We start from the raw sequence: 26,681 nt of genomic DNA, 5'->3' as shown, positions 1-26,681 counted from the left end.
AATTCTATTGGATGATCATCCTCCAATTATTAAAGGATAAACTCTTTAACATATAAAACATAAAATTAATATTAAATTTATTTCACTTAAAATTATTATATTTAAATAAGGAATTAAATTTCATAAAACTAATATTAAAAATATACTTAATAAAGGACTAATTAAATAAAATAAATAATAAGATTTAAAAATTAACGAGATTTCTTTATTAAATAATTAAATTGCATCACTAAAAGGTTGAAATCACCCTATTTTTCCAACTTTATTTGGACCCTTTCGAATTTGAATATACCCTAAAACTTTACGTTCTAATTATGTAATAAAAGCTACTCTAATTGAAACTATTAAAATTATATTTAATCTTCTAATAAAAAAATGTAAATAAATATATATATGTATATATATATAATTATTATTAAAAAAAAAATCTTATTAATAAATTCTAAATTTATCACACTTATCTGTCAAAATAATTATTTTTATTTGTAAATAAATTAATTATTAAAAAAATAAAGTCCTTTCGTACAAACATTTTTTAAAATTATAAAGATAGAATCCAATCTGGCTCACACCAATTTAAACTCAAATCATGTTAGATTTTAAAAGTCGAACAGACTTAATTTATTAATTTCTTCATTAATAATTTATCTTAATTCAACATCGAGGTCGCAATCTTTTTTACCAATATGAACTTATATAAAAAATAACGCTGTTATTCCCAAGGTAATTCATTTTAATTATTATAATCAAATTTTTAAATATAATTTATTGATAATAAATTAAAAAAGAATTTATTTAAATTTTTTTTTATCCCCAAAATAATATTTTGAATTTATAAAAATTTTTATTTATTGATTATACATTAATAATATAAAATTCTATGGGGTTTTCTCGTCTTTTATAAATATTAAAGATTTTTGACTGAAATATAAAATTTAATTATTTAACTTTATAAAGTTTTTATTTCGTTTATTCTTTCATTCTAGACTTTATTAAAAAGCCAAGTGATTATGCTACCTTAGTACAAAAATGCAGCTATTTGAAAAAATTTTCATGGAGCAGAAATTATTTATTATTATTAATACAATAATGTAGAGGTGTGAGTAAAGGGGGTGCGCGAAATAATAAAAACTAGTATTACAAGATAAACAAAAAGTTTATTTAATAAAAACTGCCGACCGACGTAGAACACAACAAATACAATTCACAGACTTTACAGACTTACAACCGACTTATCAGACAAAGACAATGAATCTAGAAACAACGAGAGGTGTGGAAGGCACGGTGGCTTACACTGTACTAACTACAGGGCCCGCAAGTATCGCCTTGCCTGTGGCGCTGTCTCACATACTATATATACAGCCTATTGAAAAGTCGTACATGCCAACAAATAAACTATGTTTTTATTAAACAGATGAATAATAATTATTGCCGAATTCATTAAATTGATTTAGAAATTTAAAAATTTTATAATTTAATTTTTACTAATTTAATCATTATTAATTTAATTTTTTTATTAAATTAAATAATTTTATAGATATTACAATATAATTTAAATAATTTTAATGTAATAAATTTATCATCATAAATTATAAGAAAATAAAAATTTTTAATTTTATTTTCAAAATTAATTTATTTTTATAATTATTAAAATAATTTTTAAGCTTATCCCTAAGAATTTTTTTTAAAAATATATTTAAATTTTTGAATTAATGTAAATATTCATTTTAAACTAAATTAAATTTAATTATAAAATCATTAGATATCAATAATTATAAATAACATATGATTTCAATAAAAATATTTAAAATATTAATTGTCAATAATTTTTATATTTATTTAATTCAATTATTTTCGAAAAAATTAAATTAATTATTTAATTTTAATTAACCCTGATACAAAACGTAAGAAATAATAAATTTATAATTTATTTAATTAAATTTATTTTCTTTCTCAATACTTAAAATATTAAATTATTTAATTTTTTAAAAATAAATTACCTACATATTAATTATTAATTAAAAAAAAAATTAAAATTAAAAATCTTTAAAATTTATTTAATTTATTATTTTGAAATAATGTATTAAAATAATTTTTATTAGCAAAATAAATGTTATTAATTTAACTATATTTCTATTACTAAATACACTTTCCAGTATATTTACTTCGTTTCGACTTGTTCTAAATAATTTTTAAAACTGACGGGCAATTTGTACATATTTAAAATTAAATTTTAAAAAAATGATTTTTTTTTTTACTTTTAAATTCAATTTCAAAATAATAATTTTAATAATTAAAATGAATTAAATTTATTGTATTTCATTTATATTTTTATATATATTATTACATATTGATTTATAATTTTATTTTATAAATATTTTAATTATTGAATTTTTAAAAAATAATTTTATTACAAACATACATAAATTTTATAATATAAATTTAATTTATCGTGGAATATCGAATTAAATAACAAAATCCCCTAATAAATTAAAATACCTTCATAATTTTTAATTTTTATTTTTTTTAAATTAATAATTTACGTAATTGTTTTTAAATAAAAAAGTAGGATATCTGATACTAGTTTTTATTATATTTTTACAATTATATTTATTTAATTTAATAAAAATGATTTTTAATAAGAATTTAAAATTTTATCTTAAAATTTTTATTTGAATTATTTATATCAATTAATATTGATAAATTTATTTATATAAATTTTATTATTTATATGCTTTGTATAACCGCAAATGCTGGCACAAAGTAATTTCATATTAATTTTATATCTATTTATTAACTTATTAATAATTAATAATTTTATATATTAAGTTTAATATAAATTATTTAAATTTACTTATATCATTGAATTTTATATATGCAAATTAAAACAATAAATTTTTAACTAAATTAAAATTTATAAAATTTAATTTAAATAATTTTCTTTTTTATGTAAAAAAACAATTTTCAATAAACTAAAATTTTCATTTAAAAAAAAAAAAATATATTTATTTTTAAATTATGAATTTAAGGACTTAAAATTAGTCTATTTCTCAAAATTTGATTATTTAACTAATTAAAAATTCAATAAAATAATATTTTTTAGATAGAATCCTGCCCCAACGGTACCTATCTTAGAATATTTTATACGGGTACATTGATTACATACCTTGTAAGAGGAATGATCAATATTTTGCAGTATACTCTTCAAAATTTCTTCGTTTAATAATATTTTTTAGATAGAATCCTGCCCCAACGGTACCTACCTTAGAATATTTTATACGGGTACATTGATTACATACCTTGTAAGAGAAATTATCAATATTTTGCAGTATACTCTTCAAAATTTCTTCGTTTAATAATATTTTTTAGATAGAATCCTGCCCCAACGGTACCTACCTTAGAATATTTTATACGGGTACATTGATTACATAACTTGTAAGATGAATGATCAATATTTTGCAGTATACTCTTCAAAATTTCTTCGTTTAATAATATTTTTTAGATAGAATCCTGCCCCAATGGTACCTACCTTAGAATATTTTATACGGGTACATTGATTACATACCTTGTAAGAGAAATGATCAATATTTTGCAGTATAGTCTTCAAAATTTCTTCGTTTAATAATATTTTTTAGATAGAATCCTGCCCCAACGGTACCTACCTTAGAATATTTTATACGGGTACATTGATTACATACCTTGTAAGAGGAATGATCAATATTTTGCAGTATACTCTTCAAAATTTCTTCGTTTAATAATATTTTTTAGATAGAATCCTGCCCCAACGGTACCTACCTTAGAATATTTTATACGGGTACATTGATTACATACCTTGTAAGAGGAATGATCAATATTTTGCAGTATACTCTTCAAAATTTCTTCGTTTAATAATATTTTTTAGATAGAATCCTGCCTCAACGGTACCTACCTTAGAATATTTTATACGGGTACATTGATTACATACCTTGTAAGAGAAATGATCAATATTTTGCAGTATACTCTTCAAAATTTCTTCGTTTAATAATATTTTTTAGATAGAATCCTGCCCCAACGGTACCTACCTTAGAATATTTTATACGGGTACATTGATTACATAACTTGTAAGATGAATGATCAATATTTTGCAGTATACTCTTCAAAATTTCTTCGTTTAATAATATTTTTTAGATAGAATCCTGCCCCAACGGTACCTACCTTAGAATATTTTATACGGGTACAATGATTACATACCTTGTAAGAGGAATGATCAATATTTTGCAGTATACTCTTTAAAATTTCTTCGTTTAATAATATTTTTCAGATAGAATCCTGCCCCAACGGTACCTACCTTAGAATATTTTATACGGGTACATTGATTACATACCTTGTAAGAGGAATGATCAATATTTTGCAGTATACTCTTTAAAATTTCTTCGTTTGATAATATTTTTCAGATAGAATCCTGCCCCAACGGTACCTACCTTAGAATATTTTATACGGGTACATTGATTACATACCTTGTAAGAGGAATGATCAATATTTTGCAGTATACTCTTCAAAATTTCTTCGTTTAATAATATTTTTTAGATAGAATCCTGCCCCAACGGTACCTACCTTAGAATATTTTATCCGGGTACATTGATTACACAACTTGTAAGAGGAATGATCAATATTTTGCAGTATACTTTTTAAAATTTCTTCGTTTAATAATATTTTTCAGATAGAATCCTGCCCCAACGGTACCTACCTTAAAATATTTTATACGGGTACATTGATTACATACCTTGTAAGAGGAATGATCAATATTTTGCAGTATACTCTTCAAAATTTCTTCGTTTAATTTTATTTTTTAGATAGAATCCTGCCCCAACGGTACCTACCTTAGAATATTTTATACGGGTACATTGATGATAATATCATATTAAAAATATTTATAATTTATTATTTATTTAATAAATTTACTTATAAATTTAAAAATATTAATGTACTATAATAATAAATATTTATTTTAAAAAAAAATATAGATAATAAATTTAATTTAAATAATACTATTATTTTTATAAATTTATTAAATATTATTAATTTAATTTTTAAAATGAAATGATATTAATTTTAACTGTTTTAGTTAAATTACTATTAATTTTTTTTTTTTCAAATCTGAATTCATGTTTTTACGTTAAATAGTATATATATATATAAATTTATTAATTATAAAATATTTATTTATTGAGAACACATATATAATTAAAAATAAATTATTTAAAAATTTAATGTAATAATAATTAAATATCTATTTGTTTAAAAAAAAAATTTATTAATATAAAAAATTTATGATATATAAAAATCTCAAATGTTATATATTATTATTTTTTATATTTTAATTATTTAATTAATATTAATAAAATTTATTTAATATAATAATAATAATATTATTATTATTAATAAATCCCGTCTTTGCAAAAGTTACTTTGCAAACACAAAAAAAGATAAGAGGGACGTCAATGAAAGGAAAAACTTAAAATTTTAGAGTTTTTAAAATCATAAAATGAGATCAATCAAGTTTTTTGCCAGTGCTAAATAGCTTTTTTGATTTAAATTACTTAATGCTTTTTTATATCCTTATCAATTTAAATTTCTGAAATTATTACAAAATTTTAATTACTTTATGAATACAAACGTCGATGCAGTATATGGATTATAATAAATAGGTATTGTACAGTAATTGGGTTGCAATATTAAAGAAAACATCTGTATTGTTGAGTGTTGCGGACTCTCTTTTTAGACTTATTTTTTTAAATAAATAAAAATTTTTTGGTTTGTCAAAAAATAATTTTCGTTTTAATAGTATATTACGTACAAGTTTGAAAAAATATTTACATGTACTGCAAAATAATACAGCGAATATTTTGTTCCATTTGAATATTTTTTTCTATATCTACAAGCAAGTAATAATCTCAGTTTGTAGCAATCAGGTTTTTATAGTTTTTTTTTTTTTTTTTTTTTTTTTTTTTTTTTTTTTTTTTTTTTTTTTTTTTTTTTTTAATCGGTACATCACTTTACGTGATTTTTATGGGCACCCTTTACCACCTCCGTGTGAAAGGTTTTAATATATAACGCGACTAATTACCTTTAATTTCATCTTTTGCTATACCCAATTACACTTAAAATTTCTGTCCTGACTTTCTCCATCTAATTCTCCTTAACTCCTCTTTCCATCCTTACTCGATATTCTAGACTGGTCAGCACCCCGAGCCTCAAAAGAGACTTGAACATTAGACCCATTAGAGCAGCCGTATAGCTCACAACCAACTGACGACTCCCGTAATATAGTTATTTAACCCCTATTGTACAACTGAATTATATCGATACCCAAAAATTTAAATTTAATTTTCTTTATAATTATTTAAATTAAACAACATGTACAAATGAGAGAATTTGCAATTAATATAAAATAGATACACGCTAACCAGCATGTACACGTACAAAATATTTTTTAATTAAAAACTTTACATACCTCGTGATAATTTGTTTAGCAATTCGTCACTGTATTTCAGTATACCAAAGTGTACTAACACCTGTGGTACCCTGTAGTCGGCAAACATAGTCAAATATTTGATGTCAGTGAATTCGCCGAATCCTTGTCCTTGATAGCAAGCCCACAAGTCCCCAACCAAAATTTGAGCTCTTTTAAGGAAGGAAACTATAAATATTAAAAAAAAAAATTATTTCAAATTATGTCAGCCTAGATACTATATTTTATTGAAATAATTGCTAGAAAACTTGCTCGTAATTAAAAATTAATGTGTCTTGAAAAACTAAATAAATATATTAGGATACGGGGTACTTTAGCTGTCGGGCGGAAAATATCACAAGTATATGAGATAAAGTGAGTACAAGTAAACGAAACAGATTTAAATAAGTAAAAAATCATAATTAAAAGCAAAGAAGACATAATAGGAAACACCAAAAAGGGTCATATTGTGTAGGGGTACGTCGACTGGATAAAAATAAAGAAAAGCGAGAAGACCCTGCACATGAGGTTAGAAAAGTCGAGAAAAAATGCCGGGTAACGAATAGAGGACGTAGAATTTATAGAGAAAATAAAGAGAAACAAAAAAAATAAATAAATTGTATGTAGGGGTCATGGGTTCGATTCCCGATGAGTACAGATTTTTTTAAAAACTGTTATCACCGGAAAATGTTCCTATCCAACTCCTATATATTTACAGTCGTGGCCATAAATACAGATATACACCTCAATAACTCTTGGGTCGCTCGGAGCGCTCGGAGCACTTGAATAGAACCAGTCTGTGGCAACCCGGTAAAATGAAATAAATAAATAAGTTGTGTGTGTGCCCATAGTAATGCCCTTATTAAAGGAGCCAGACGTAGAGCAATATAATTAAAAAAAAAAATAATAATAATAAATAAATAAATAAATTATAGAGGTCTTTTTGTCTTTGCGCCCTTTGTGGTTGGCCTTGTCACTTACTATGACAACGGTATCACTTGAATAGAACAAGTCTGTGGTAACCCGGTAAAATAAAATAAATAAATAAGTTGTGTGTAATCGATAAAAAAATTGGGATGGAAAAGTGTGAATAAAACGAATAGACAGTAAACTAGACAAAAGTCATGATTGGGTCTGGAAAATGGTGAACTAAAAATTAAAAAAAGGAAGAGCTAGAGCTGCGATTTTAATAGTCATAAAAAAATTAATTATTGGGGAGTAGACGATGAACTATAATTGGATTAAAACTGAAAAACAACGAAATACTATGCAATGGGAGTGTACAAAAATGCCAAATTTAATCTGATGCTTAAAAAGCTGCTAGAAGATACAGATCATTACATGCTGGGAAGAAAACGGTCCTAATTGTAGGGCATTGAGGGGGAAAATCAGGTGCAGAAAGGTTCGGTTGAAGAAAGGAAAAAGTTGGAAAATTATCCTGAAAATGTCTTGGTGGATCGGAAAAAACTTATTAATGTAAGACATCAATTTATAATTTAACACTATAAAGGGATCGTGAAATAAACAAGAAAGTAAACGTATTATAATTTAAATATTGGTTACACGACTTTTAGTACTGATGAAATGATAAGTATATGTCAGATTTTTAATGAAGATTTGAAGTAAAATGAATCAAAAAAATTTAATTACCAAATACGTACAAGTATGAAACTACGGGTAAACAAATAAAACAGTTTTTATTTATCGTCTACTCTATAAAATTAAAATTTAGTGTTTTGTTAATAATTACCACGTTTTCCGTTGTACAAAGCTTCGTCACGAAAACTTGGAAAATCATTATTAATTAGTTTCAATAGTTTTTCGGCAGATTTTCCACAAATTTTGATACACTCTGCAAAAGCACCTGCACAAATACAAATTATTTGAGTGTATAAGTACGATATGACATAGATAATTAGAAAATATTTGGTATGATAATTTTTTCTATATTACAAAAATTGGCGAAAACACTACTTGTCAAATTGTCATAATTGCTATAGTAAATTTTATTAGTGCAAAAAAAAATCGCAATATTGTAACGATTCTCCACTCGTGAATTATAGTTTTTCCTATCTGCATCAATTTTTATTTCTTATGATAAAATAAACAATGTGTTAAATATTTTTTATGATTTATCAGGTACAATAATAAAAATTAAAGAATTTTGTTGTGCAACATTTAAATTCACCGGACAGAAACGTTGTACGTTTGATCATAAAGTGTTGAACCAAAGTAGTTAAAATTAATATGCTATGACTTTGAAAAGAAAATAATAAGCCCCACCTAACTATTTAAAAAAATATTTTATGTTTAGTATGTATAGAGTTTATGATATTTCATCTTATTCGCTCCGTGCATGACACGCAGCGCCGCCCTTGGTGTCAGAATCGCGCAATACCGTACCCCCGTATGATTAAATCGTAACACTGTCGCTTATAGGAGAAAGTATTATTTATTGAATAAGACGTACATACTGCTATCGCGTAAACATCAGCACCCTAAAAAATGGATATGATTATCCATATAGGCTTTAAAAGTGTAAGTTGCAACATAGTTTTTAATAATAAAACGCTGAAAAAAGCTAAAAAGTTAGTAGAGAGTGGGCACGTTACCTACGTACAGGAATATGTAAATAAAGGATTCGGTCATCTGATCAATTGCTATGTTGTGAGACAAACATCTGTCAGCTTAAATCCATACAAAGTGGAATTATCTGTAAGTACATTATTGCCTATGCTTGACAAATGTAGGTTATGGTAACATATACATAAATGTGATACTGTCTCGTACGCATTTCGTTACTTTGTAAACGTATAAACACTGATTCAGATTATACAGCTAGCGGCAGCCTATGTCGACTGCTTGGAGTTCTTGCTCTCACGTATACAACATTACAAATAAGTATGTGTGTTGTGTACTATATAACAGATGATATTTAATAACCCATTATTTAAAATTTCGGGCGATTTGAAGTGCCTAGCAAAATTATTTATCCGTATTATAGACCCGGTTTGGCTAAATAACATTTTTTTTCCGCCTTCGATTTCTTAACTAATTACTTTAAATGAAATAATATCTTTTCTCATATAAGACAACGCTTACTGTACGATTCATGGGGGTACGGATTCGCCAACTTTGCTCACCTACAGCGCTGCAGTCGTTTTTTTTATCCCCTCCAACCTGATGCACGGAGCGAATACTCCTAGACCAGAAAAGTAAAGAAAGTTACAAGTTACAAATCATACGTGTTTATATATATGTTGTCACGGCGCAGTCGCGAGGGGTTCGCGGGAGCGGGGAGTGGGGAGGCGAGACGGGAAAAGGGGAAGCGCCACCTAGCCAACTACCATGGAGCTAGCTGCGTTGGTTGATTTGCATAGCTAGCTACTGGTTAGCTATAATTATCCTATAAGTATATATGTATACACAGCAGACCAGGCACAGAACGCAAAACAATCCACGGTTACTTTTTTTTGATAATTTTAGAGATGTACATCAATTTTTACGTGAAAACGCGATAATACTGAACAAATAAATCATTTTGTCGTCAAATGATATATACATATACGTATAATATGTTTATAGCTAGCCAGTAGCTAGCTAAGAAAATCAACTCACATAGCCAGCTCCATGAGTCGATTTTCATAGCTAGCTACTGGCTAGCTATAAACATATTATACGTATATATTTATATACTTGTTCAGCATTATCGCGTTTTCACGTAAAAATTTATGTACATCTCTAAAATTATCAAAAAAAAGTATTAAATCAGTTAATCTTATCCTTGAGGGAAGCGTGGTTAGGTTGCGTAAATAATCACTCGCTGTTTTATGAATTATTGTTTGCTTTAATTAATAAAGAATATATGTGAAAGGTTTACAATAGTTTTACAATAAATCCCTATGTGAATGCATTCAACGACAACAATACTATTGGTACAAAAAACAAAGGCACGTCTCGCCTGCCTGGGTTAACTTTAGAACTAATTCGCGGAAACGAGGGCGCTATTTATAAAGAAAGAGCGAGCGAGAGTGCCGGTCGTGCGTTTGGATAGCTGGATACACTCTCACTGGCAGACTCTCGTGATGACTCACCGACTGACAGAGATGTTAATAAACTCTACAGACCTGTGTTTGGCTACGATCACAACTGTTCCCTTCGCGCACCGATCTCTCGGTCAGCCTCAGCGTAACGCGAAGGATGGCTCGGTGAAGGTTAAGGGCTCTGGCTCCGTACACCGACGTCTCGGTCTGCCTCAGCGTAGCACGGAGTTCGAGTTACCGTGGTGATGGTCGAGGTTCTGGTTCCTCCGTGTCCGATAGTCTCGGTCAGCCTCAGCGTACCACGGAGGATCACACCGACGTTGAACGCCTGATCTCTGCCTGTGGCTCAAGGAACCGCGAAGCCGTACTTCAGCTCTCCCGCCCGCCGTTCCCGCACCCTTCCGTGTCACGACTGACGTTTCAAAGCCCCCGGGAACTCACGTGAAAAACTTGAATTAGTTTTAGGTTAGGCACCAAAAAAAAGGGGGACAACTTAGTGTGATCTGGGCACCAACTGCCATCCACTTAAGCTCTCTTCTCCTGTCCGCGCGCGTTCGTCTCTCCAACTCGAATGCGTCCAACGTCGAGGCTCCTGCGCTCGCTCTCTCGCCTCTTCCTCCCTTCTCTCCCGCTAGTATGTGCGCAAGCCACCCGATGGCGCTACTCTATGCGCAACGCGACGCGCACCTCAAGTTTCCATTGTCGTCGTGCTTAAAACTCCCGAACATTCCGCCCGCCTTCGTCTAACAGACGAACTCTAAACTTCGACACTATCGGGTTTGGTGGAGTCTGGCTCCTCTGAGTCTAAGATTAATGGTGCAAGGCACGCAATATGGCGTGAAAAGGTACTGGAAGCAGTCTTTACCATGACTACGCGTACGAGACCATCGTCGCCGAGGTGCGCCTCGGTGACGCGTCCCAAAGGCCACTTCGATGGTGGGTAGCGATCATCTTTCACCAAAACGAGTTGCCCCACCTTGAAGTTTTCGGTACTGCTCCGCCATTTTCCCCTTTCTTGCAGATGCTGTATATATTCCTGGGACCATCGTTTCCAAAATTGGGATGTGATACGCTGAAGTAGTTGATAATCCTTAAGTCGGTTGGTTGGGCCGGCTGGAGGCTCGGTGTCGGGTAAGAAACTAGGCGCAGATCCGATAAGAAATTTGGCTGGGGTAAGAGCATCTAGATCATGGGGGTCGGACGATAATGGACTGAGAGGACGCGAATTAAGGCACGCTTCAATCTCAGCCAGGACGGTGGAAAGGTCTTCGAAGGTTAGGCTATGGTCCCCTACAGCTCTTCTTAAGTGGTGCTTCACTGACTTTACACCAGCTTCCCACAACCCCCCGTAGTGAGGGGTTGTTGGCGGTATAAAGTTCCAATCAGTCTCGTCGTTGGCTAAGGTTGCTGCTACTTCCCGATAGAATGCGGAGGCCGATGAGAACATGGCTTGTAGCTCGTGATCAGCGCCTCGGAAGGTTGTTGCATTGTCACTATATAGCTGGCGACAGATTCCTCTGCGGCTGACAAATCGGCGATATGCTGATATAAAGGCAGCGGAGGTTAAGTCACTGACTACCTCCAAGTGTAAGGCCCGAGTTCTAAAGCATATGAAAAGGGCGATGTATCCTTTAAACGTGCGTAGTCCACGGCCCTTGGCCATGCGCACCTGAATGGGCCCCGCGTAATCCACACCGGTGGTAGTGAATGGACGAGCTGGAGTGATTCTAGCCGCTGGTAAATCTCCCATTAGCTGGTGGGCTAGTCGAGGTTTCATCCTTTGGCAAGTTACGCATTTGTGTATGGCGGATTTGACTAACGACTTCCTGCCCACTATCCACACGTGTTGCATTACGTGGTTTGAAGTGAGCGTAGGTCCACCATGCAAGGTGGCGTGGTGGGCATAGCGAATAAAGAGTCGACTGAGAGCAGAACCGCGCGGTAAAATCGGGGGATACTTCCGTTCAAAACTCAAGTTGGAATGCGATAAGCGGCCTCCAACGCGTAAGATCCCGTCAGCCTCGGTGAACATGGGTTTTACTGTCAGAAGTGGGTGCCGTTTAGGCAATGGTTTATTATTCCTCAACAATTCAATCTCTTTAACGAATACGTGGGACTGGGCCATCCGAATCACTGTAAGACGGGCCTGGCGTAACTCGGTACCGGTTAGGAAAGGAGGGATGGGTCCGGTTCCGTCCTTTCGTGCTCTCAAAATGACTAATGGTCGCCGACAATATGCTATGATCCGCACAAGCTCGGTCAAGCTTGAGAACCGGGTGAGGAGTTCTGGTTCGTTCACGATTGCGATGGAATGGGCTACCTTGACTGGTTCCCCGTCTTGGGGCCAATTTTCGCTTGGTTGTGATAACCATGAAGGTCCGTGCCACCACAGCGTGTTAGTACTAAGCTCTGAAGGTTGTACTCCACGGGTGGCTAGGTCAGCTGGATTTTCCTTGCTAGAAACATGGGCCCATCGAGCCGAAGGTAGCTCAGTTTGAATGAATGAGACTCTATTAGCCACGAATGTTTTCCAATGACATGGGTGTTTACCTAACCATCCAAGGACTATTCGACTATCGGACCATAGATGGACAGGCATACGAGCGTGAAACTCTAACGATTTCAGGTGCCTAACAAGCTTAACCAGTAACGTGGCCCCACATAGTTCGAGGTTCGGGATGCTCACTGTCTTCACCGGCGCGACCTTAGACTTGGCTGCGAGGAGAAAGACTCGGAACGTGTGGTCTGCGGTGCGAACTCGTAGATATACAGCGGCTGCGTATGCACGTGAAGATGCGTCTGAGAATCCGTGTAGTTCATACTTGAGTCCAGGAGATGTACTTAACCACCGCTCTATGGACAAAGACGGGAGCGCAGTAAGCGACGCACAGTACTCATCCCAACGCCTTTTAATCTCAACCGGTAAAGGCGTGTCCCAATCACCTTTCATTATCCATAGGTCTTGCATAAGTATCTTCGCGGTCACGGTGACTGGGACGATCCATCCAAGGGGGTCGAACAACCGCGAAATGTTTGACAAAATTGATCTCTTCGAAACCGTTCCAGTTGGGGGGTCTAAATTGAGTGCGCAGAACGCGAAGGTGTCTGTATGGGGATTCCACAGCAAACCGAGGGTTTTCACGTGGCTGTCCCGATCAATTGGTTTTAGTTCACCGGAATCACTCTGTCGCGTACTCGATGGGAGTAGACTCAGATTATTTGCTGCCCATTTATCTAACTCCATTCCCGCTGACCGTAGTATATCTATGAGTTCCCATTGCATACGCTGGGCGCTCGACATGTCGTCAGCCCCAGCAAAAATGTCGTCAACGTATGTATCGTGCTCCAGGCAATGCGCGCCTAGTGGATATCGTGCTTTCTCGGTTTTAGCAAGTTGGTTCAGGGTGCGTATGGCAAGGTACGGCGCGCAGGCAGTTCCGTAGGTAACCGTGCTCAGGGCGTAATCGATTGGGGGCTGCTCGGAGCGAGGGGACCAGACTATCCGTTGGAGGTCTTGATCGGTTGGTACCACGCCAATCTGCCGAAACATTTTGACGATATCGGCCGTAAATGCAAACTGATGCCGTCTCCAATTCGCTAGTATCAACGGCAAATCCCGCTGAAGAGTGGGGCCAGTAGCTAAGAACTCGTTCAGGCAATGTCGATCGCGAGTTCTCCTTGAAGCATCGAATACCACGCGTAGTTTCCAATCAAGACCAGTTGACTGCACGACAGGGTGATGTGGTAAGTACCAAGACCTGGGATTTTCACCGTTTCCTGGGCTTATAGGACTCATGTGACCAAGCTTCTCGTAGGTCGTCATAAACTCTCGATACGCTGCAGCGAGCTTGCTATCGCGTTCGAGGCGTCGATGCAAATGCCTTAGGGAGCCTAGGGCCATTTGACGTGTCTCTTGAGCTACCGAGGGAACGTTGGCCTTTACAGGCAGTTTTACGACAAACCGTCCAGCCTGATCTCGAGCGTGAGTTTCCACAAATAATCTCTCGCACCACTCGTCCTCGGGACTCATGCTCTTATCAGTCGGCGATATTTCTTCTAAACGCCAAAAGATTTGCAGAGATTCCTGGAGCTCCTCATTAGACAGACAATGCAGACTCTTAGCGGTGCGGGCTGAGACAGAGGGCGTCCGACCTGGTTTTTCAGTCGACACCGGACCGGAGAGGATCCATCCTAGGACCGTGTTTTGGGCCACTATCAGGGAAGGCGGAAGGTTACGGAGACCTGGTCGCAGAAGTTGGCCGTATATGTCAGCTCCCAAGAGTAAATCAATCCGTTGTGGTTTACGGAAGTACGGGTCAGCTAATCTGATATCGGATGGGATTTTGACACCAATCTTAATTAAGTCCCAGGATGCCGGTTCGGCAGTCACCCGCGGTAGAATTAGCGCGTCAGCTTCGATTTGAAATCCCGGGAGAACGAGTGACTTTAGAATAAATCTGGTTGATGCCCGAGCGACCCCAGCCTTGCAGCCTCCAAGGCCCGATATGGTTACATCGGTCGGTTGCCTCGATAATTCCAGTAACTGGATAATAGATTCGGATATAAATGAGGCTTGGGAGCCCTGATCTAAGAGGGCGCAAACGCTGATGCTGGCTCCTTGAAAGTTAACAACTTCGACATGTGCGGTGGCCAAAACAGTCGAGCGTCTCGAGGAATTCGATGTTGAGGTGAGTGTTTGGACTGAAGAATGACCTGCAGCCCCTTTCTGGTGATCGAATCTGTTGTTGTCACTAGGAGGTACCGAACCATGATCTGCGGAACTAGGGGTATGTAGCAAACTGTGGTGCTTTTGAGAGCAAATTTTGCACCTCCCCTTAGATTCACACGTCCTAGCTTGATGGGGTCCCAAGCAATTAAAACAAAGTCGAGCTACTCTAGCTACTTTAAAGCGATCCGTAGGTAACTTCTCCATGAAGCGAGGGCACTTGGAGATCGCGTGTTGTTGCTCGGGACACAAGATGCACCTATATGCTCCATTCGGCACCGAGTCAGTGGAGCTAGCGTAATGACTTCGGCTGAACCCAGCCGTAGGCTTAGAGAGTGCGCCCTTCACTTTAACTTCCTCTACTGGCCTTAAGATGCTCAGTGTATGAGCACGTTTCTCTAAAAACTCGGCAAATTCGAAATACTTTGGAAAATGTGCTAACACCCCAAGCTGCTCTCCCGCATGTGCGGGGTTAAGTTCGGTACTTTGGTCTCGGTCTCCTAACTTGCCTTCCCAAAGCTTCCTGGACTCGGTATCTAAACGCGCACTTAGAATGTGGACGAACCAAACGTCCCAGTAGTCAACTGGTAGCTTCATGTTCGTCAGACCTCTGACAATGCGCTGTGATTCGTCGACAAATGTCCTAAGCTCTAGCGCCGATTCCATTCTAAGTGGACGTATACTTAGCAGCGCATCTAAGTAGTTACTAACTATGACCCGAGGCTTATCGTAACGGGATTTCAGGGCGTTCCAGGTCGAGGTGTAATTTGCGCTCGTCGTCGCGACATCTTTTACTAAGTCGGCAGCCGAGCCAGTGAGACAAGATTTTAAGTACTGCAATTTTGTGGCGTTTGATACTTTAGGTGCATCGTGCACTAAGTCCGTGAAGAGGTCGCAAAAACTATTCCACTCGGTGTACTCCCCGGAAAACGTAGGTAAATCAAGCTTAGGTAATTTCGTCGGACGCAAATCTGAGTCGATAGGGTCATTGAGGTTCGGGGCTGGTTGGGTTTTATCGCCTTCGGCTTCATACTGCGTCAAGAGCGTCAATAGATAGTCAGCCGCAGTTTCGTAATCGCGTTGCATACTAACAAATGCATTGTCCGTCACGTAATGATCTTCTTCCGCATCGTCACGGAACATTATTTCATCATGCGTTTTTCGTGCATCGGCCCAAATGGCGTTTATCGAGTCTAACCTTGATTGTACAATATTCTTATTTATGGTGTTACTGGCTCTGTTCTTCATCCTCGCGATAATTTCCTCGATTTCCACTATACGCGTGGCCTGTAACGTGAGAAGGCGGTTTAAGGAAACAGCGGCCATTGTAACACCACGCGCCTATCCACGGTGACGATTTTAATCACTATGCGGCAAACCCGGTTATTAAAAGGTATCAAGACTAATACAGTAAATTTAACTTATCTAGACACGACTACTTAAGAAACCAACCACGCTTCCTCACCCGGGGCACCAAAATATTAAATCAGTTAATCTTATCCTTGAGGGAAGCGTGGTTAGGTTGCGTAAATAATCACTCGCTGTTTTATGAATTATTGTTTGCTTTAATTAATAAAGAATATATGTGAAAGGTTTACAATAGTTTTACAATAAATCCCTATGTGAATGCATTCAACGACAACAATACTATTGGTACAAAAAACAAAGGCACGTCTCGCCTGCCTGGGTTAACTTTAGAACTAATTCGCGGAAACGAGGGCGCTATTTATAAAGAAAGAGCGAGCGAGAGTGCCGGTCGTGCGTTTGGATAGCTGGATACACTCTCACTGGCAGACTCTCGTGATGACTCACCGACTGACAGAGATGTTAATAAACTCTACAGACCTGTGTTTGGCTACGATCACAACTGTTCCCTTCGCGCACCGATCTCTCGGTCAGCCTCAGCGTAACGCGAAGGATGGCTCGGTGAAGGTTAAGGGCTCTGGCTCCGTACACCGACGTCTCGGTCTGCCTCAGCGTAGCACGGAGTTCGAGTTACCGTGGTGATGGTCGAGGTTCTGGTTCCTCCGTGTCCGATAGTCTCGGTCAGCCTCAGCGTACCACGGAGGATCACACCGACGTTGAACGCCTGATCTCTGCCTGTGGCTCAAGGAACCGCGAAGCCGTACTTCAGCTCTCCCGCCCGCCGTTCCCGCACCCTTCCGTGTCACGACTGACGTTTCAAAGCCCCCGGGAACTCACGTGAAAAACTTGAATTAGTTTTAGGTTAGGCACCAAAAAAAAGGGGGACAACTTAGTGTGATCTGGGCACCAACTGCCATCCACTTAAGCTCTCTTCTCCTGTCCGCGCGCGTTCGTCTCTCCAACTCGAATGCGTCCAACGTCGAGGCTCCTGCGCTCGCTCTCTCGCCTCTTCCTCCCTTCTCTCCCGCTAGTATGTGCGCAAGCCACCCGATGGCGCTACTCTATGCGCAACGCGACGCGCACCTCAAGTTTCCATTGTCGTCGTGCTTAAAACTCCCGAACAAAAAGTAAACGTGGATTGTTTTGCGTTCTGTGCGTGGTCTGCTGTGTATATATATACTTATAATATGATTATAGCTAGCTAGTTGCTAGCTATGCAAATCAACCCACGAAGCTAGCTCCGTGGTAGTTGGCTAGGTGGCGCTTCCGTAGAGGTTAGGTGTACGAGCCGTCGAGTCGAACGAGAGAGAGTGAGTTTTCAAGGTCGACGTCACCCGAGTACCCGGTAACTTCAGGCGGCGATTACCAATACCAAGTTGAGTCCAAGGAGCTTGGCTGGTGAAGCTTGGCTATTGGTCGGTTACGTCGGAGATCGTCGCGAAAAGCAAGTAAGTTAAGGCGAGTGTTTTTGCGTGCGTTCGTTTCCACTAGCTCGCGAGGTCTGCCCGCTGTGTAGGACGCGAAAGTTGTACGCCGATTATAGTTATAAATATACGGGGGACAGCGGTATCCTCACCAAGGTTTATTATAGCGTACTCTATTGTTAATTACAGACACATACGCACACACACACGACTTCTTATTGTTCAATTATTACTTCAGATTCAATATACTTTTCTTTTATTCATAATGTTGAGAATCTTTCTTTATTAATGCATATGTATATGTGTGTCGTCAACTTTAACAGTTCCGCGATCCCAATCCTATACCTGTCATTGAATATCTAGCTACTCCACATATTCTTAGGGACATACTTACGTGGCCTTGAGTTATAAGCCAGTGGAGCACCCGACGTCCAGGCTTGACTACAGTAACATTAGGTAAGGTCTACAGGTCGTTAGACCTGTACAAAGTACGAGGAGTGCTGTCGAGGGCTTCCGGGCTTGATAAGCCCGGCTGAAATCACATAAGGCAGGACATAAGGACATGTCCTGTTCCCTGCGTCATTTCTTCCCGCGCACCCCGTAACAGTGTATATGAGGCATTTCACGTCAAATCGCACAGGCTGCGCGGGAGACCACTTTTCATGCTTTGATTACAGTACCAAATTATTGAGGAAGATAAATCGGAGTAAGCATTTCCGACGTATTTTAACCTCAGCTTTTGAGTGAAATTATTAAAATTACAAAAAAAAGTCAACATAACCTCAAAAAAATATAAAACATGTTATATCTTCAAAAGGGTGTCTCGAATCTTTTTGTTTATTATCTAAAACGAAAGAGGAGGTTTTTTTACGTTGGTATAGTGATTTTCAGAGTGTCCACTATTATATTATTCGAGAAATCTAACGTCAAAGTCTATGCTCTCGTGCCGCCGCGACGGACGGCCTGGCCGGTGGGGCGCGGTGCGGCGCTGCAAGCGTGCTACATATAGCAATTTGTGATCCACCGAACCAAGAAGTCTGCTTCTTTAGCCTTAAATTATTAGTTGATGTTAATACAGTATTATTTTTTACAATAATTATTAAGACATATCAATAATAGTGTTGATATCAGGCGCGGTTCTCCTCCTCTGAGTTCATTTACAGCAGCAAAATTTTATTACTCTATTAATCGTGATAAAGGTTACGGCATCAAATAATTCTGAGATTTGTTTGCTTGAATAATGTATTTTGTGAATTTGCTATTCTTTGTGGAGTTTATTGAATTTTGAAAAAATTTGGTAAGTACAACTGACGGTTCAGAAGTTGTCTTTTTGATAAAAAGTAAGGGTAAAATGATACCAGGAACTCTTCGATATCACGCATTTATCCCTCTTGATGAAAACACATTTAAGCTGCGTCATACATCTTCAAGTTCAATATTTCAAACATTTCCGAAAATTTCCAATCCAAAAACTAAAAAATCTACTTTCAAGAAAACTGCAAAGGTAAAGAAAAATATTTAATTGTTTTTATACGATACAATAATATATTGCATAATGTACAGTATTAAAGTTTAAATTAAAGTTTAAATAAATACAAATTGTTTATTATTATGTAAACATGTCAATACTTTATTTTATTATAAAACATTTATTAGGAAAATTGCGTTGTTTTCAAACGTAAGATATGGTACGAATGCGGCGCTACGTCCGCCGCCAGGCCGTCCGTCGTGGCGGCACGAGAGCATAGACTTTGACGTTAGATTTCTCGAATAATATAATAGTGGACACTCTGAAAATCACTTTACCAACGTAAAAAAACCTCCTCTTTCGTTTTGGATAGTAAAAAAAAAAATTCGAGACACCCTTTTGAAGATATAACATGTTTTATATTTTTGAGGTTATGTTGACTTTTTTTTGTAATTTTAATAATTTCATTGAAAAGCTGAGGTTAAAATACGTCGAAAATGCTTACTCCGATTTATCTTCCTCAATAATTTGGTACTGTAATCAAAGCATGAAAAGTGGTCTCGCGCGCAGCCTGTGCGATTTGACGTGAAATGCCTCATATGTAATTTTTCATTTTGGCTTAGGAGATAAACGGCTGATCCAAAGATTTTTTAATCCTAAATTTTGTGCGAATTTTACTTACCATTATATTTTTCAAGTAAAATGCTTCCAGCTTGATTCAGATTCTTCACTCGTTCTTCGAGAAGCGATATTTCCCCCTTACTTTCCGGATCGTGTAAAATATGTCGAAGTTCATCGCGGGTTATTTTTGAAAGGTAAGTAGCATCTGTCATCGGTACTCTATTCTATGTGAAAATCATTAACAATTGTGTTGATAATGAAATGTAAATGATAAGAGGTGAATACATACATCGACTGCCTTTTTTATTGCGGCACACAAGGCGTAATAACCAGATTCTCCTTTGAAGGTCCATTTTTCGTCTTTTTTATCATTCCAGAATGAAAAATTCAATGCATCGATAACTAGCAACCAATTAGGCGTTCTAGGATCATTTTTATCAGGGTGATATTCGCATTCAGAGAAATTTTTAAGGTCAAATTGTTTCTCCTCAAAAGCTCTAAGAAGCTGAAATATGAAAAATTTCGATTCAAAAAAAGAAAAAAATTTTTTTTGATACTTACACCTATGAAAAACTTGTACATTGTATTTTTAGATGTTATCTGTTAAAAAAAAGTTGAAATAGTATCTGGTCACATATTATACTGGCAGTTTTTATTTTCAATATATTGATATACATTTCGGACAAAATGGCCTCGAAAAATTCGAAAAATTAAATCCACGTTTATTTTTTATGCTCTCTTTGATTATTGCCACTTTTTAAGATGAAAAAAAAAGTCTCCAACATAATTTTTTAACATGTTTAACAAACCTAATTTGATAAAAATGGTTGAAAACAAATTATACTTATTCACCTGATTTTCGAGTTTTCCGATGGTTTGATCAAGTATTTTCACATGTTTGGAATGCTCAGCAATGAATTTTCCGGAATCTTTAGGCATTAAAATTTCGCTGCTTTCAAATGGGAGATTTTGTTTCGGCATATTTTGCAGAAAAAATAGGCTGCAAATGAAATATAAAACAATCATAATATCAGTCCAACAAAAAAAAAATATATATTAGTAGTATATTTTGTCGCAAGATGCTTAACAAGTACTTTTGAGCCCAATAAATTACTGCCGTGGGGGAGATGCATATTCATTATCTCAGGCACAGCAAATGTTCGACGTAGAAAAAATACTATATGTATAAATTTTTATGTCCAATTAATTTAAACTTTTCTCATATTTTTAATTGTAATGTTTTTAATCCAAGTACCTTTCAAGATTTTTGTTCTAGCTGCTGAAGCGTAAATAAGCAGCAGACGAAGTTAACTAAAGGTTTATGTGTTTTTCAGTTCTATTGATTATTGAAATTTGACCAACGAAATGAATTTGACATTTTTACGTGGCAGAAAAATATTTCATACTGTAGATTCGAGGTGACACTCGAAGAACAGGTTTTAGTATGCGTTATTGCCGCATGATGCTTTTTCAAATTATATAAAATAGCGCTAAATTGGCGCTCTTTTTTTTGAACAAGTCAAATAGGACAGGTTTTAGTTTTAACTCTGGCCTCTTTATTTGTTTTTGTACAGGCTCTTTGGCGCTAGTAGTCGCACCTCACCTCGAATTGATACATTTTTTTTGTTATTTTTTAAAAGTGTTGGCCCCCATACGCGCTTCACGCGCTAACCCCCACAATTATTTGTTATTCTATGGTTTTTCAGGTGATAAAAAAATTAATATTTACATAGAAAATGTATTTGTACAATATGAGATAGTTGTTACTTGGATCACGTGCAATAATAAGGAACTGTTTGCATGCATCTCCCATTTTTATAACTTCTTGATATCGTGATAGGTATTCCTTTTGTGATAATATAGGGAGCATTCTTCGATTCTATTCTCCTCCCACAGAGAGGAGCGGTGAAGGTTAAAAAAATTATGTGGTGGAGAGGGCGGTGAGGGGGCCCCTGGTATGGGGGCTGGGTGACTGTGGGGAGTCTGAACAAAAAATAAGCTAAGCCGAAATAAGGGAGAAAAAGGAAAAATTTTACCTCATTTTGTGGGTTTGTGTGGAATTCACTACACAAAAAACCATGTAATGTAGGTATATTATATAATCTGTTTTCCCCTTTTACCCTCTCTACGTAGGGGGCCAATGAGTTATACATCTATATTCATTAATATAGACTTGCAAAATATACGTTTTGCTCTTTTTATACTCCACGAAATCTAAGGTCAAATTTCGTACCCCAACTCTTAGTCTATGACTGCTGTCCTCGACTTCAATAACCCTTTCTACGTCATCTATGTGAGCTTCACTATCACTACCCCTGCTTGGATAGAGTAGTCTATTCTTTGTATGTCTATGCTTTCGACAGTGTATATTTTGGTTACGCGATAATAGTAAACATAACCGTGAAATTGAAAGAATAAATATAAACACAACTCCAATATGTACTAAGTACGTTTGCACCGTAGATTACTAGTACTAGTTTCCAAAAAAAATGAATCGAGATAAGAAGGATTGGGTTCGTAGCAGAGAAAGGAGCAGGGATCGAGACAAGGGGAGAGACAGAAGTCGAGATAAAAGTAGAGATCGCGGCAGAAAAAGAAGCAGAGATAGAGATGAGAGCAAGAGTAAAAATTGTGAAAAGAGTAGCAAAATGCCAGACAAACGTGATCACATCAAAAGTGAGAAAAAGAAAAAGAAATCCAAACAGAAAGAACACAAAAAACATAAAAGGTAAGATAAAAAGAGTTGGTATATTTTTTTTATCAACTTGTGCAAATAATTTTGGCTGTACTTACTTCGAAATATGATCCGCCTCCGATTGCGTTGGAAATTAGTATGCGTATGATCTTTTGAGGTGCAGGTTACAAATCTGGCTCTATACCCTTACCAATTATCGCAAATAATGAAGTAACTGTCTACAAAAGATGGTAAAGCCATAAACTAAACATATATCTAGTGGCATGAGAGCATACCACCAAACAAACTAAGTAGACCTATAAGTATTCCGAAACTAAAAAAAAACATATTACAAAACGTTTGCACTAACTTTGGGGGCTAAAATTATAATCAGCGCCGTCAGAAAGCCTAATACTTATTTTTAATGAGAAAAAAAAATTAATCAATATACATGAGTCCCATGATATAAACTGTGATTTTTCAAATCTTTTTCATAATTGTTAGGTATAATACTTTATAAGTACAATATATTTCATGAATATAAATATTTTCATGGGTAACTAAAATTTATAAATAAAATTTTTGATCATTTTGATTCAGACTTGTAATCAGCTCCTCTCAAAAAATGGCTCTGGTTTTGTACATGGCCGCACAATAACAAATTAGTTATGCAAAAGTGAAATACTTCTGTTTCTATACAATAAAAAAAGGATGCCATTCCACTACTCTTTCCTCATCCCCGTTCTCTCCTCACCTCCTCAGCAATCGTGCGGCCTTATACTAAACCGTAACTCTGGATTTCACACTGATTTATAATCGTTATTTTTTTATATACAAAATTAAACAAAGTACTTATGATATCTCTTACAGGTCATCATCATCATCTTCAACTTCATCAATGTCGTCTGTGTCATCAGCAGGTTCGATCGAATCATTAAAATTACAACAAAAATTGTACAAACAGAGATTGAAGCAAGCTGAAAAGAAGAAAAAGGAAAAAGAATTAATGAAAATGAAAGAGACGCCTGAGGAAAAGAGACTCAGAAGATTATTAAAGAAGGAAGGCAAGGAACGTAAAAGAAAGGAACGCATGGGCTGGGATAATGATTACTTGCACTATACTAACACAGACAATCCTTTTGGGGATGGACAACTGCTTCAGCCTTTTGTTTGGGGAAAGAAATTAGAAAAAGAGGGGCTATTAGAAGTAACTCGAGATGAACTCGAAATGCGAAACAGATACAAACAAGAAGAAAATAAAAGAGAATTAGAAAAAGTTAAGAAAAGAAGACAGGAACGTGAATTGCAGAGAAAACAGCGTGAGGATGAGGCAGCGCTGGAGCAGAGAGGAAAGGAAGCTGCCCAACTGGAGCACTGGCATCAGCAAGAAGATCAATTTCACTTGGAGCAAGCAAGACTCAGGTCTCGCATCAGAATACAGGATGGACGTGCAAAACCAATTGATCTCCTTGCAAAGTACATTGGAGCTGAAGATGAGGTAGATGCTATTGAAATGCATGAACCTTACACTTATTTGAGAGGCTTGCAAATAAAAGATCTTGAAGATCTCATAGTCGATATAAAAGTGTACAAAGAACTAGAACGTGGCAAAAATCTTGATTATTGGACTGATATCACCATCATTGTGGAGGATGAGTTACAAAAATTAAGAAAATTACAGCAATCTGATTATCAAGTTGGTGAGTAAATGAAATTTTTTTCTTTTAAAGCTTAATTTTTCATTTTTAATTTCCATACCTCTATCTTTAAAAACATTACTTTATTTTTACAGCGGTTGGAAGACGTGAAGGTATTAATGAGTCAGTTGCAGCTGAAGTAACATCTATTTTTAAAGGAAAAACAGCTGCTGAGCTAAAGAAATTACAATCCCAAATTGAAGAGAAAATTAGGAGTAAAGTTGAGGGTTTAGACATTGGATATTGGGAAAGCTTACTATCTCAACTAAAAGGTATGTATAAGAATACAAATATGTTGAATGCGTTTGTTTTTTTCATTGATTTATTTTTACGGACAAAGATTGTTATCATTATCCGTAATATTTACAATCATTATTATTGTTATTTTTTAAAACGATTTTGATCCATAATGAAACTTACAGCTCACATGGCTAGAGCAAGACTACGAGATCGTCATCAAGAAAACCTGAAAAAGAAACTAAATATTTTGATGGCTCAACAAGGAGTGGCAAAGACAGAAACTGAGGCTGGTACATCCAAAGAAGAAGCGACGAAAGATGAAGAGAATCCTAGTGCTTCTGCAGCTGCATTGGATGAAAGTCAATCAGAGTACGTATTACATTTCGACAAATTGTTTGTGGAATGAAAAAACAAAAATATACAAATTAATTTTCTTTATTCATACAAAATATTTTTTTTAGGGATGAGTTTGATGAAGCAGGATCTTACTCTCCAACATATATTGCTCCATCAGATTTAGAACCAGGAACCCTCATCACATTAGAGGATGACGATATCAAACGATTGGAATTTGCGAGGAATCAAGTCATCAGTACAGGACGAAAAGTGCAAAGTGTTTTATCAGCAGAAGAACAAGCTATGCGGAGAGAAGTTAGTAAAAACATGGATTCAGACGAAGCACAGTTTAGTGTTGAATCAACTTTGGAAGCTCAAGTTTATCTATGGTCTGACAAGTACAGACCTAGAAAGCCAAGATACTTTAACCGGGTTCATACTGGATTTGAATGGAACAAATACAATCAAACTCACTATGACATGGATAATCCACCACCAAAGATTGTTCAGGGATATAAATTTAATATTTTTTACCCTGATCTCATCGACAAGCATACCACTCCAGAATATTTTTTGGTGAGTACTTTTTTATCCTTCCGGCAAAATACGAATGATTACAGCTCAACTTATCCAATAAAAATTTGCATTTAAAAAACATATATTTGCAAACTAAATTATACAAAACACAAAAAATGAAAATTCAGCATTGAATTAAATAAAAATCAATTTAACAAAATAAGTACATGAATTAAAATACAAGTAAAATTCAAGCAGTGTATTCCATGATATAAAATGGAAAGATACAAAATAAGGTGAAAAATAAAAATAGCAACGTAAGGTTCCACAAAAGAAAAAATAATAGGCTTAAGACGAAAAAACTAACGTATTTAAAACATTTGTCAAAAACACATAATAGTTTGATTAATTTTATACGAAATTGGATAAAAAAACATAATTTTCTTTTTTCAGACCCCCTGTGGCGATAATAGGGACTTTGCCATATTGAGATTCAAAGCTGGCCCCCCTTACGAGGATATAGCTTTCAAAATAGTGAATCGTGAGTGGGAATACTCGTACAAAAGAGGATTTCGATGCCAATTTCATAACAACATATTTCAACTTTGGTTTCATTTCAAGCGATATCGTTACAGGAGATAGTTATTTCTTTCAAAATTGTGTATATTTGTACATAAGTTATGTATTAAATATCTATTTTATTTTTAATACTAACATGTAATATTAAAAAATATTTTAAACTTGCATATCTGACTTACTATTATTACTTTTTATTTTTAATCATATCAGTTGCCAAAATGTTGACAAATGTGATGAAAAAACATTGATTTAATAGGAAAATTGCCTTGTTTAAGGCTATTTCCTAAATTACATCTGGTTAATTTTTTAGGTTTCAATTCTAATACTGTAAATCTAACACTGTGATTCATCAAAAATATTAAAAATAATCATCAACTAATCAATTATTAATCACAATAAAAGTTTACATCATTTATACCAAAAAAATTCCTAATTAATTGATGCAACTACAGAAGACCAAATAAGATAGTATATGTAACGTCACTACGGTGCAAAATATTAA

General features: G+C 35.3%; 2 protein-coding genes across 2 annotated transcripts in view; one reads left to right on the top strand and one right to left on the bottom strand.

Annotated features, from left to right (window-relative positions):
- The window catches only part of LOC106643826 (queuosine 5'-phosphate N-glycosylase/hydrolase), a 180,863-nt gene extending 157,848 nt beyond the window's left edge, over positions 1 to 23,015 (bottom strand). The window contains exons 1-6 of the mRNA XM_089589356.1: positions 22,931 to 23,015; positions 20,990 to 21,137; positions 20,427 to 20,642; positions 20,199 to 20,361; positions 8,241 to 8,354; positions 6,494 to 6,679 (exon numbers count right to left, since the gene is read on the bottom strand). Coding sequence (XP_089445482.1) covers positions 6,494 to 6,679; positions 8,241 to 8,354; positions 20,199 to 20,361; positions 20,427 to 20,642; positions 20,990 to 21,118 — 808 coding nt within the window. The 5' untranslated portion in view covers positions 21,119 to 21,137; positions 22,931 to 23,015. The remainder of the gene's footprint in view (positions 1 to 6,493; positions 6,680 to 8,240; positions 8,355 to 20,198; positions 20,362 to 20,426; positions 20,643 to 20,989; positions 21,138 to 22,930) is intronic.
- On the top strand, positions 22,531 to 26,344 carry LOC106643843 (cactin, spliceosome C complex subunit). The gene is made up of 6 exons (XM_014359123.3): positions 22,531 to 22,865; positions 23,682 to 24,511; positions 24,604 to 24,780; positions 24,931 to 25,117; positions 25,210 to 25,660; positions 26,054 to 26,344. Exons 1-6 carry the CDS (start codon positions 22,627 to 22,629, stop codon positions 26,240 to 26,242), a joined length of 2,073 nt encoding a protein of 690 aa, XP_014214609.2. The 5' UTR covers positions 22,531 to 22,626; the 3' UTR covers positions 26,243 to 26,344.
- The last annotated feature ends 337 nt before the right edge of the window (positions 26,345 to 26,681 follow it).

Source organism: Copidosoma floridanum, unplaced genomic scaffold (assembly GCF_036245765.1).
Source record: "Copidosoma floridanum isolate Cflo_tuat_1 unplaced genomic scaffold, Cflo_Japanese_pri ptg000001l, whole genome shotgun sequence".
NCBI lineage: Eukaryota > Metazoa > Arthropoda > Insecta > Hymenoptera > Encyrtidae > Copidosoma > Copidosoma floridanum.
This window is presented reverse-complemented; position numbering and strand designations above follow the sequence as displayed.